The sequence below is a fragment of the Schistocerca gregaria genome, chromosome 10 (assembly GCF_023897955.1).
Source record: "Schistocerca gregaria isolate iqSchGreg1 chromosome 10, iqSchGreg1.2, whole genome shotgun sequence".
Lineage (NCBI taxonomy): Eukaryota > Metazoa > Arthropoda > Insecta > Orthoptera > Acrididae > Schistocerca > Schistocerca gregaria.
In genome coordinates, this window is record NC_064929.1 from 145016837 (window position 1) to 145030734 (window position 13898).

The 13898-nt window shown below is 46.3% G+C and overlaps 1 protein-coding gene across 1 annotated transcript in view; it reads right to left on the reverse strand.

Annotated features, from left to right (window-relative positions):
- Nucleotides 1-13898, reverse strand: part of LOC126293281 (uncharacterized) — a 626955-nt gene that overhangs the window by 40986 nt on the left and 572071 nt on the right. Inside the window, exons 5-6 of the mRNA XM_049986403.1 lie at nucleotides 9565-9654; nucleotides 4087-4331 (exon numbers count right to left, since the gene is read on the reverse strand). Of these exons, the coding sequence (XP_049842360.1) occupies nucleotides 4087-4331; nucleotides 9565-9654 (335 nt within the window). The remainder of the gene's footprint in view (nucleotides 1-4086; nucleotides 4332-9564; nucleotides 9655-13898) is intronic.

Genomic DNA, 13898 nt, shown 5'->3' on the forward strand with positions numbered 1-13898 from the left:
ATCTCGCGAAGAGACCATGAGGATAAAATCAGAGAGATTAGAGCCCACACAGAAGCATACCGACAATCCTTCTTTCCACGTACAATACGAGACTGGAATAGAAGGGAGAACCGATAGAGGTACTCAGGGTACCCTCCGCCACACACCGTCAGGTGGCTTGCGGAGTACGGATGCAGATGTAGATGTAGATGTAGAACTTTAAGAGCAAATGAACCGGACTGTGAAAATGCCGCTAACATTACTTTGTTGGAGCCGACACGAACAGTGCTTTTATGCGAATGAACTTTGCTGGTGGCGGAACTGTTGTCTATTACATTCTATCAAGTGAAAGTGAAGACTTTAATTAACTGTGCAATATAAATGACTTTCAGTGACGTTGTCGAAGTTTGTAATGCGAGAACAGAGTGGACATTGTTTACGGTGTGCTTCACACACAAGAACAATTCTATGAACTGTGTATTTGTGGCTAAGACTATATGAATGTGACGAACTGTGTAATTATGGGCGATAGCGTCACGGACAGTACATGAAGTGTAAAAACGAGCGATGTGTACGTAATGTACTTTGAAAGAGAGGACATGTCAACAACGGTCGTATACTGGCGTGTTGTGGTTTGTTAATCACCACGGGGTTAATGATACAGCTGTGCCGGAACTTTATTTGCGTTTCGCCGGAGAAGATTAACCAGCGGAACTGCCTGTATCCTGCTCTCATCATCGTAACCCGCCGACATCGTGCTACCCAACGCAACGCTTCGTATGCAACAAATAGTTAACAGATTTCGCCGAACGCTATCCCCTGACCTAGAAAAAGTATAAGAATTACAAACTCCATTCAAATAAATTCTTTGTTTAGTTTATGTTTGCTTTCTGCTAACGAAAATAAAAGTACAATCAGTGAATTAAAAGTTGCCTGGTAGTCATTGTTGAAACAGCAGTAAATATAAACTTCTTCCTCTAATTAGAACTAATTCTCGTTGCATGTCAAAATTATTGTAGTTATTTTACGTACTCTTATGAGACTAGCTCTATGACAGTTACTAATAAGAGTATTTTGTCGCGAAATATGGCTTCGCGCGAAAATTACGGCGACCGCCATAGTTGCTTGCTTTCTGACCAATAACGGAAAAGCTGCTATTCCCGTATTGGTGCATTTCCTGACGTGAGCGTGAATTATAAATGTCAGCTGTCAAATCACGTAGGGACTGTTTACCCAGTAATAAAAGTGTTTGATATTGTATTGCTACGAACCGTAGTATTAAGAGACACTGGTTATACTCAAAAGTGGATAGACGTATGGTGAAGCCGCCCAGTGTCCATGAGATTATTAACAGTATTGTATGTGATTCACGAAATTTTGTCGCTTTTTCTAATTTCTTTCAGATATTGTCTTAGAAGTTTCAGAGAATATATACACAATTTTGTCGGTTCAGGTTAATTTGAGAGCAGTTTCTCGTGAATATTAGTTTTCAGTTCAAAGACAAAGTGGGATCGTGACCACTTGAGAAGTATAACAAAGAGTGTGGTTTTCCAACTAGAATTTTGGATGACTTCACAGCTCAGATTTTGATAATTATTTTTCCTGTGGGCTGAGATCATCACAAGCTGCATCAAACCAGTCTCGGGACAGAAGACCACAACAACGACAGTAAGGTACTGCAGTTTTAAAAATCACAGTGAGTGACGTTCCGTTATGTGAGCATAGATCCGACTACAGTGTGTAAACTTTCAGATGGCAGACCTCTCCCTAGTCCTGAATCGGTAGAAGTCGGTAAACGTCAGGAGGCTTCGGTAGGTATGCAGTTTCGACTGCTGCCAACATTACGTAGCTGACTATTGTACAAGGTAGCCATTGTCTGCATCATTATTATTTTGCGCTGTACTGTTCTGTGTGATTTTATTGTGCAGTTGGGCTAAACATTATCAAAATGAGTGAAGAGGCAGTTGCTGGCCCATCTCGGGAGTCGCCAACAACCACAACCTCTACCGGTAGGCCTGCGGTTAGAAGGAATCCAGTATTAGGTAGCAATGCCCGCAAAATTATGTTGCGTGTGATTGAATGCTGCGAAAGTGAGCAGAAAAAAAATTGCTTCACCTCATTTACAAATCTTCACTGAAAGCTGCTACATACACAGGACAAAGCATGTGTAGCAATGGAAGATTCAATTTTCCAAGAATCATCCTGGCGTATCACCACAAACGCCTGGCAAGAAATGGTGAGTTTCCATTTCAGATATTTTGTTCGCGATCACTCTGAAGGAGCCCCCTAATTTGTCCGAATTACCTTATATTTCATTTTTCTTTGCTACTGTATTGCTTTGTATGGAAACACCACTGGTTACTGTATTATTTCGAAACACATTCATGATACAGTACTTTTCCAAATTAAAAAAAAATACATGCAGTGCAGAAGGCATTTTCTTGTAAATCTTTCTCTCTCTTTTAACTTAGGAAAAGAAGTGGGGATATCGAAGTAATGATCGATTATTTCAACCAGCGAGTCATTCACGACACGATAGCGGAATTTTATTGAGTGCGGAAAATTGTGCCGAGCCTGCGAACACTGCTTCCAGTTTTGCACGACAAAACAGGCTGGAAGTGGAGCATTGTCTCGCTGAGAAAAGTACTTTTGTCTATGGGATTCATATGGCGTAAGGTGGAAAACAAATGTGTTGTTAGAACCTCCAGACATTGTGCATTGGCGATCTCGTTTCATTGTTGACATGAAGAACTTCAGGGAAGCAGGCAGAGAAATATTTTATCTCGATGAATCGTGGATCGATAATAACTGATCGTTTGATAAATGTTGCCAGAGGAAGGGTGGCTTACATGAAGAGAGTGTCGTTGGTCACTTCATGGGGGAGCGCGTAGTAGACAAACATACATACATTCTTTTTTATATATATGTCCCAGCTATCTTGTCCACCCAAAATATCTCTGGAACAATAACAGCTATTGGAAAACGAGTTTCACCGGTATCAATGTAGGTCTGGGGCCCATGAATGTACATATTTGGAAACATTCTAAAACGAAAGCATATGTGTTCTTTAACACAAACATGTTTTTTTTACTAATGTACCTCCTATATTTTTTCTTTAACAATCCACAGCATGACAAAGCACATACACAATGGCGTTGATTGCATCGCAATATTCCCATTACATCGCGAGATATTGAGACGTGAAGTTGACGCTTGAAACACCCGACATGCGCTGCTAGCGCACGTCCTGAGGCTCAGGCGTGAACCCCATGCTGCCCGTAATCGCGATGTGACTGACATGCGTAATCACACCTCCACGCTTATCAAGAGGTCCGAAACGAATAATACGGTCTGCTGCGATTACGGGCAGCATTGGGCTCACGCCTGAGCCTCAGGACTTGCGCTAGCAGGGCGTGTCGGGTGTTTCAAGCGCCAACTTCGCGTCCCTATATCTCGCGATGTAATGGGAAATTTGCGATGCAATCAACGCCATTGTGTATGTGCTATGGATTGCTGAAGAAAAAATATAGGAGGTCCATTTATAAAAACACATATGCTTTCGTTTTAGAATGTTTCCAAATCTGTACATTCATGGGGCCCCAGCCCTACATTGATACCGGTGAAAGTCGTTTTCCAATAGCTGTTATTGTTCCAGAGAGATTTTGGATGGACAAGATAGCTGGGACACCCTGTATATAGTTTTTAATGTACATGACGATTTCAGTTTCGTTTACGAACAACATTTAAGGCGAGTTTTACTTCCAAGCCTTTCGTCTGCTTTCGTGTAAGCATGACGCGCAATTTGTAGTGCCAGCACTGCAACTGGTAGCCGTGGCTTCTCCTCTCCCCTCGCCAGCCAATGCTTGCTTCCTCCTCTCCCCTCACAACTCTGCCGTCTTACAGTTAACACACTGTACATTCAACTCGGGTTCGGTCGGCGCTATGGCGGTAAACTCCAACCTCTACCGAGGTCCTCATCCACAGTAGCGTCCGCCGCGTGAATGCAAATTGAGTTAGCAGCATTCTAACTCGGTTGACTTGAAACCCAGTTAACCCGATTAGCTAACTAGAGTTGAGCCACCTCCAGCAGCGGACAGTGGTACTCACCGCTGCCTCAGGGGGCGCCCTGCGGCGCTGCTGTGGCGGCATGGCGGCGCTCGCAGCCTGCGACGCCTCCCGGTGGTTCCCCGGCTGGCGCGGCTGCTGCTGGGGGGAATCCCCGGCCACTGCGTGGACGCCCAGCTGCGGCAGGCTCAGCTCGACGCGAGTCCGCGTCGAAGGCGTCGCCCCCACCGGCGCCTCCCCTTCCGCAGTCTTGCTCAGGTGCGCCACCACGCGCCCGTCTTCACGCGCTGCACACACAACAACACTTAGCCTAATTGAATTGGCACTGGCTCTGAGCACTATGGGACTCAACATCTGCGGTCATCAGTCCCCTATAACTTAGAACTACTTAAACCTAAGGACATCACACACATCCATGCCCGAGGCAGGATTCGAACCTGCGACCGTAGTGGTCACGCGGTTCCAGACTAAAGCGCCTAAAACCGGCCGACTGAGTTGGCACTCACCTACTGTTCGTTTGTTCACAATGTCCTGAAGCGATGGGTCGGTAGGAGTAGGGCTACTGCTGTTCTGTGTCTGGTTGCTGCCAGCAGTGGATATCTAACAATACAGTACCCATGTGGAAGTGATTGTCTACTGTGCTGAGCCAGCCACAAACGCGAGGCTCTTTCCCATGATACTACGTCTCCCTCCTCGCCTGCCAGTGTGCTAGGAGGCACTGGGCAAAGCTACTCGCTGATAATACATTCAGGAGGTTGTGAAAGAACTATACTTTACACCTACAGCTACGTGTCCACTGTGTGGACGCTTTACTGTGGCAGGTGTAGAGGAGGGTGTAATCTGTTTTGTACTTCGGTTATAGCAGTGTACCAAAGAACACAAAAGAGGACATTCTGGAGCCATAAAGAATCTATTAGTTGCCAGTTAACGAAAAATAGTACCACATAAAGAATATCTCTCTTTTCGTGTCTATCGTAAACATATTAGACGCAGTTCGTAACCACTGTGACCAAAAGAGGTAGTAATTCTGCATGAATTTTCGATAGCTCTAAATCTTTATTAACACTTTGCCGTCCACACTCTCGTACAAAATTATTCGCTCGACGCCGGCAGTGCTAATTCGGATTACTTGGCTTGTAGCCAGCCGCTCGTCACCTTTCCGTTGATGACAAGCTTTAAACACATGGACTTTTGCGCGCTTTAATTTTGCCGTATCGTTCCACAAGCTCGAATTTTCTTTTCAAGTAACTTCTTTGCGAATTCTACACTGTTATAACAATTATCTATGTAGAGGTGATGCCACTTTCCAGAAGAAAGTGTCAGTAGCTCCACTACTCTTCTTGCTAAAGGTTGTCCAGTGCCGGAATATATCTTGAATGAGGAAATGCATCCTGTACTCGAATAAGACAGTATCCACACTCCGTCGAAAATTACTTCATCAGTTGAAATGTTTTGACTTGGATTAAACTTTTTGGAAAAATAATCAGTTACTAATTCCACTTTGAAAAGCCGGTCGGCATTAATCGGTTTATTGTTGTTGTCATAAAAATGTAAAAATGGTAATATTTGTCTGAATCATTTGCGGGACATAGTTTTGCCAAATATCGGTGTGTGTATGAACGGATTCGCTGACCAGTATTCATCGATCCTTGCTTTTTTTTGCGATTCCCATAAGTACAGCAAGCCAAACCATTTTCTAAGTTCGAGTCCCGTAACCTCGACAAATTTGGCATTTTTTAATCCAGTTTCCTTCTATTCCAATTTTGACTGTAATACTTGTTGCTTTCGCTGCTAATATATTCAGATATATCGTTCTAATTATATAGTTCTACGATATTCACGACGCTCGTGTGGACCCGGAGAGCATCCAAATTTATTATTCGTCCTCAGTAAATCATAGTCTGTCTGATTCATCCGAATCGGTTGGCAACCGCAATGTTCGCCGGATTCTTCCTACGATTCTGCTTCACTTTAATTTTTTTTCATATCCAATTTCTTCTTCCGGAACGTCATACAAGACGTCCGTGCATTCATCATAAATAATCGTATCGTCTCTTTCGTGTGCCATGATGAGAGCGCACAGATACTTATAAAAACATAAAACTTGTTAGCGTGTGTAATTTACTGTTACCTAAACAAAACACCAACAGAATGAAAAAGATACTAATGTACTGTCGCCGGTCACTACGCACACGACACCACTGTGGTGTCGCCGGATGGCAAAGTGTTAATTACATAGTGTCACTGAAAAGAATGCAGACATATGGACTTTCTTATGTTGATGATGATTATAATCAACATATTGGGATGAAACTTTTTAATGATGCCACCATTCACTACTAAAAAACAGGGCATTTAAAAAAAGGTTGATAACACACAATATCAGTTATAAGAATTCAAAGAGGACAGATGTGTTGTCCTGAACATCTCAACAGAAGCAACTTTTTTTCAGGTACATTTACATCGCCGTTACTGCTCTCTTGTTCCCGCTACGCCAACTAGCAGGTCAAACTCCACAGCGCAATTCTCTGAAAATTCCCCAGCACTGCCCACAACGGTCGCAGACCCGTCTGACAGCTTAAAAATCACTTTCAGAAGGTGGGAATTCCACACTAATCAACACATACCGAGAAAAATTGTCTTAACTCATATTTCCAGCCGGCCGGTGTGGCCGAGCGGTTCTAGGCGCTTCACTCAGGAACCGCGCGACCGCTACGGTCGCAGGTTCGAATCCTGCCTCGGGCACGGATGTGTGTAATGTCCTTAGGTTTAAGTAGTTCTAAGTTCTAGGGGACTGATGACTTCAGATGTTAAGTCCCATAGTGCTCAGAGCCATTTGAACTCGTTTTTGCATTTGGCGATTCGTTTGCAATACGCGCAAACTAAGTTGACATGCGGCACGGTAGCTGATGAGGGTGACCTTGAATAGGAAATGCCTTCACGGTCGCTTCATTAGCTATTGCCCCGAGTGTCAACATAATTTGTGTGTGTACCACAGTGTTTGCATGTAATCCTATTTGTTATTTATTTGCAATTATGAACTCCGTCGTGCGAGATTAGCCGAGCGGTCTGGGGCGCTGTGCAGCAGCTGGTCCCGGCGGAGGTTCGAGTCCTCCCTCGGGCATGACTGTGTGTGTTTTTTTTCCTTACCATAATTCAGATTAAGTGTCGTGTAAGCTTAGGGACTGATAACTGCTAAGGTCGTCCCATATTTCACACGCAATTATGAACTCAAAAAAATTACGTGAGAATGAGTGCCATTTATCAACATAAAAAATTCTATGTGTCTGCGTTGTTTTCAGTGGCAATATGTAAGACTAAAATGGATCAAAAATTCATTGCAAACATAACATGTTAAATACATTTGTAATTACGTATTTCTAACAATATAATCGGCTAAATAACCAGGTAGCTGAAGGCCAAATAAGTGCACGCGGACTGCCTGTATCAGATCGGTAACCGTTGAGACACTTCGTGTCGTAGGAATTTGTAGCTATTCGTTGAGAACTGCACCTGTAAAGACTGCTTTATCGCTGAGCTGTGCTGTCTGTGTGTTTTGTTGCAGGACTATTTCGAAAATGAGTCGTGATGCTGCGGGTTACCATACACTCCAGTTCGGAAAACGACGGCGGTTTTCAGGAATTAGAGGGAGCTCAAAATAAAGTTTCCTTTTGCCCGGACTGCGTACTTGCGGTACATGGAGAGGGAGTTAGCCGCCCCCGCCTTCCCCCTAAAAAAGTCCCTACTCCCTGCACGCTCCGCTACACGGAGGGCAAGTTTTAAATCCTGGACAGTGCTTCTTCATATACGGTACTGCCAATCTGAGCAATCAATTCTGTGTTCCACTTTACTCTATGGTGCATTACTTGCTGTTTTCTTGTCTTTTTCTGGGTAACTGAAGAAGTTACTCCAGGTTTCTTACAGGGTTTAAGTACGACTCCCAAAATATACTGGAGATCGCTGTTGCCAGTTTTGTTTTTGCACAAGCACTAATCGTGTGTGTGTGTGTGTGTGTGTGTAGGCTGCCATCCATAGGAAAAAGAGCTCGTTTGCCAACACCGTTCTTCTTCCCTGCAGTCTTCTAAGCCCTCATTTGTTTATGGCCATATCTGTGTTTTAAATGTGTGACTTTTCACTGGGTACGGTAATGTCAACCGCGGAAAGTGCACATAACTCGCAGACGAAAATTTCTCTTCAGTTTTTCCATCTTCAGGTTTAGTCAATAACTGAGGCATTTGTAGGGGAATGCGTGTAAGTCAGTTCCAATTTCTTTTTTCAACTACAAGAGGCGGTCAAAGAGCTTCCATTCATTCGCCGTGCAGTCCAGAGGAGGTATGCCAATCGGCCAAAATCGCCGTGAGCACTGAGGCAATCATGCCGCCGATGCACCACTTTGGAGATATCCGTTTCGTGGAACACCGTATCCTGCTGCGTGGAGACGTTCGTAAACTGCCTGCTGCACGTCGCCGGCCTTTGGAAACCTTTCTTTTCTTTTCTTTAATGGGCGGAAGGCGTGATAATCGCACGGGGAGAGATTAGGACTATAGGCCAGGTTTCTCCCCCTTCACCTGGCATAACTTGTGCGTTACGACATTTTCCATATGGGGCCGCGCCTTATCGTGAACATTCGGGAGGACGACGGTTCAATCCCGGGTCAGGCCATCCTGATTTAGGTTTTCCGTGATTTCCGTAAATCACTCCAGGCAAATGCTGGGATGGTTCCTCTAAAAGGGCACGGCCGACTTCCTTCCCTAATCCGATGAGACCGATGACCACGCTGTCTGGTCTCCTTCTCCACACAACCAACCTTATCGTGAAGCACCATTTCACAATGGTGATTGTCGACAGACAATTTGCCCTCCGCACATTCTTCATTCTATAATGGCGGTGCTTGTCCTTCGGCAGCTAAGATAAGAATAACAGCACGTTAACGTTTCTGCACGCGCACACACACACACACACACACACACACACACACACACACACACACACACACACACACACACACACACCAGAAGGACTCCAATCCCTTGCATATATCTGAGGTCATCAGTCACTTAGAACTACTTAAACCTAACTAACCTCGCCCGGGCTCCCGGGTTCGATTCCCGGCGGGGAATGTCCTTAGGTTAGTTAGGTTTAAGTAGTTCTAAGTTCTAGGGGACTGATGACCATAGATGTTAAGTCCCATAGTGCTCAGAGCCATTAGAACCATTTTTGAACCTAACTAACCTAAGGACATCATACACATCCATGCCCGGGGCAGGATTCGAACCTGCGACTGTAGCGGTCGCGCAGTTCCAGACTGAAGCGCCTAAAACCGTTCGGCCACAACGGCCGGCCTGTTAATTACAAACCAAATCAACATTGTATTCACCTTCCTAGAGACTAATGTGTGTACCATTTACACAGATAACACAAAATTAGCATAAAACTGCTACTTCACCGCATGTACATTATAAATGGCGGTGATCTTGGACGAGACTGGTGATCGCGAGCGAGAAAGAACGTCCAACTCACCCTCCTCGTCGGTCTGCGACTGGGCGCGCCGCTCCCCGTTCACGTCGGAGTAGGTGGCGGAGTGTGACTTCAACACCGAGAACGTCTTGCCTGGAAAACAGGAGGCGGCGTGAGTCACAAGCTACGTTTTGCCCAGTACACTGAATATTGACGCTTGCGCAATACAGCGTTCCGTGTTAGGGTAGTGTGCAATGATCCCCAGTACCTGCCGAGAGAGAAAAATTCAATTCGCTGTTCATCAATTTCCGCAAAGAACTGGAAAAAGGAAGTGGTGAAAGATCAGGGAGTGTGCTGGAGGATGTGTATTAATTCCTGATTGTTGAGGAAATTACAGATACCTCACTGTCCACAACAACAGAAGAAACTGAAGATCATGGTGTCGACACAGTGAGCAGAAATGTTTATTTCATCTGAAGCAGTTTTCAGAATTGGCAAATAAGATCAGGTCAGCTGCCCAGCGAGCTAACATCCTTTTCTTTTTACAACAGATGTCAGACCATGCAAGCCTTCAGTCAGTAAATAATTGTATTAATCAAATGAAAGTATACGGTTTCGGAGACCTTTTTGAGTCTCAAACATCTATGATGTACACTCCTGGAAATGGAAAAAAGAACACATTTTAACCGGTGTGTCAGACCCACCATACTTGCTCCGGACACTGCGAGAGGGCTGTACAAGCAATGATCACACGCACGGTACAGCGGACACACCAGAAACCGCGGTGTTGCCGTCGAATGGCGCTAGCTTCGCAGCATTTGTGCACCGCCGCCGTCAGTGTCAGCCAGTTTGCCGTGGCATATGGAGCTCCATCGCAGTTTTTAACACTGGTAGCATGCCGCGACAGCGTGGACGTGAACCGTATGTGCAGTTGACGGACTTTGAGCGAGGGCGTATAGTGGGCATGCGGGAGGCCGGGTGGACATACCGCCGAATTGCTCAACACGTGGGGCGTGAGGTCTCCACAGTACATCGATGTTGTCGCCAGTGGTCGGCGGAAGGTGCACGTGCCCGTGCCCGTCGACCTGGGACCGGACCGCAGCGACGCACGGATGCACGCCAAGATCGTAGGATCCTACGCAGTGCCGTAGGGGACCGCACCGCCACTTCCCAGCAAATTGGGGACACTGTTGCTCCTGGGGTATCGGCAAGGACCATTCGCAACCGTCTCCATGAAGCTGGGCTACGGTCCCACATACCGTTAGGCCGTCTTCCGCTCACGTCCCAACATCGTGCAGCCTGCCTCCAGTGGTGTCGCGACAGGCGTGAATGGAGGGACGAATGGAGACGTGTCGTCTTCAGCGATGAGAGTCGCTTCTGCCTTGGTGCCAATGATGATCGTTTGCGTGTTTGGCGACATGCAGGTGAGCGCCACAATCAGGACTGCATACGACCGAGGCACACAGGGCCAACACCCGGCATCATGGTGTGGGGAGGGATCTCATACACTGGCCGTACACCTCTGGTGATCGTCGAGGGGACACTGAATAGTGCACGGTACATCCAAACCGTCATCGAACCCATCGTTCTACCATTCCTAGACCGGCAAGGGAACTTGCTGTACCAACAGGACAATGCACGTCCGCATGCATCCCGTGCCACCCAACGTGCTCTAGAAGGTGTAAGTCAACTACCCTGGCCAGCAAGATCTCCGGATCTGTCCCCCATTGAGCATGTTTGGGACTGGATGAAGCGTCGTCTCACGCGGTCTGCATGTCCAGCACGAACGCTGGTCCAACTGAGGCGCCAGGTGGAAATGGCATGGCAAGCCGTTCCACAGCACTACATCCAGCATCTCTACGATCGTCTCCATGGGAGAATAGCAGCCTGCATTGCTGCGAAAGGTGGATATACACTGTACTAGTGCCGACATTGTGCATGCTCTGTTGCCTGTGTCTATGTGCCTGTGGTTCTGTCAGTGTGATCATGTGATGTATCTGACCCGAGGAATGTGTCAATAAAGTTTCCCCTTCCTGGGACAATGAATTCACGGTGTTCTTATTTCAATTTCCAGGAGTGTATTTATGCAGACCGAAGCGACAAGTGAAAATTTTTATGAAGGCCAGTAGTGCAAAGCCACTGTTCCAGGTTGGCGTAGCGGTTAGCGCATCTACCTAGTAAGTAAGTGACCTGCGTTTGAACTTCGAAATAGCTAAAAATTTTCGTTCGTCGCTGCAGACTGCATCAGTATACTGTTTTATTTTTTGTGCAACAGTAGAGAAATACACAGAAGACAGCACATGTGCACGATAAATAACACAGTTCACTTCTTTAATTTGTAGTTTACGAACCTATGCTGTAGCGATGAACCCCTAGTCCATTGAAATTGTCACTGGAGGCTTATTTCTTGCATTCCGGATGGTTTCTGTTTGAGGCAAGCAACTCAGTTGCACGTCTTCGCTGCTATGGCTGAGTGACACGTCTACGGATATAAATATTGCTCAATTTTTTTTTGTCTCGCAATAAATGGACACAGGGTTATTGGACAATAAATACGAAGTGTGTGTGTTTGGGGGGAGGGGGGGTTAGCCGTTAAGTAAAACACAAGGGTTATCCCAAACGTAAGGTCTACTATTTTTTTTCATAAATACATAAACCAGTTTATTTTTACAATGGTTTACAGCTTGAACATTCAGCTATTTTGCGACGTATTCACCATTTCCGTCGATGCATTTTTGTATGCCCATGTCCTACCACTTCGCCGCCATGCTGCGAAAAAGGATGCCGCCAATGGCGTGGTTGTTGCTTGGTCTCAGGTGTAAAGTGGTATGCCCAGGTTTCGTCACGCGTGACAATTGAGTCCATAAAGTTGTCCTGTTCGTCTGAAAAGCGGTGAAGAAATGCGCGGGAAGCATCAACTCGTTGCCACATGTGGTCCTCAGTCAGCATGCGTGGCACCCATCTTTGCGCACACCTTCCGGTAGTTCAATGTTTCCGTCAAAATTCTATGAGCGGTGCTTCTTGAAACCTCGGGAACTGACGTGCAAATATCATCCAGGGTGATCCGCCGATCTTTAGGCATGCTGTGCTCAACCTTCGACACTTCAGTAACTGACGGTCTCCAGCTACTCTTTGTTCGTCGTGAATTTCGGCCCGACCAGCTGCAAACTCTCTACACCACTTACGAACATTTCCGACATCCATGCAGAACTTACTATACACTTCCATCAATTGGCGGAGGACTTCAATCGGCGCAGTGCCCTTTGCGTTCAAAAACGGAATTACTGCGCGCAATTCGCACTTGGCGGTAACATCCAACGGGAGCTCCATTCTCAACGGCTGCCAAGCCAAGACTGAGCGCCTCAGCGCGGCGTGCGTATGTTTACACACAGCGCGTGAAGCACTCTTCATAACAGTGTGACCAACTGCCACACAAACAGAGTTCTGTTCTTATACAAAAAAAATTGGGATTACCCTCGTGGGTGTTAAACATTCCCTTAACGAAACGCCAGGTCTGGTTTGAAACCTTTCTTTTTGAGTGTTGTGCCAAGTACATTAATTCAGCACAACAGAGCGGAAGGAAGCAGAATAGCACAACATATACATTGAAGCGCCAAAGAAGCTGGTACAGGCGTGCGTATTCAAATACAGAGGTATGTAAACAGGCACCGTACGGCGCTGCGGTCGGCAACAAGACAGAAGGTGTCTGGCACAATTGTGAGATCGGTTACTGCTGCTACAATGGCAGGTTATCAAGATTTAAATGAGTCTGAACGTGGTGTTATAGTCGGCGCTCGGGAAATGGGGCATAGCATCTCCGAGGAAGCGATGAAGCGGGGATTTTTCCCGTATGGCCGTTTCAAGAGTGTACGTGAGTATCAGGAATCCGGTAAAACATCAAATCGCGGACATCGCTGCGGCCGGAAGAACGGGACCAATGATGACTGAAGGGAAGCGTTCATTGCAACAGAAGTGCAACCCTTTCGCAAATTGCTGGAGATTTCAATCCTGGGCCATCAGCGTGTGAACCATTCAACGAAAAATCGTCGATTTGGGCTTGCGGAGCCGCTCTCGTGTACCCTTGATGACTGCACGACACAAGGTTTTACGCCTCGCCTGGGACCGATACCCCCATCGAACTGTTGACTACTGGAAACATGTTGCCTGGTTGGTCGAGTATCGCGGACATCGCTGCGGCCGGAAGAACGGGACCAATGATGACTGAAGGGAAGCGTTCATTGCAACAGAAGTGCAACCCTTTCGCAAATTCCTGGAGATTTCAATCCTGGGCCATCAGCGTGTGAACCATTCAACGAAAAATCGTCGATTTGGGCTTGCGGAGCCGCTCTCGTGTACCCTTGATGACTGCACGACACAAGGTTTTACGCCTCGCCTGG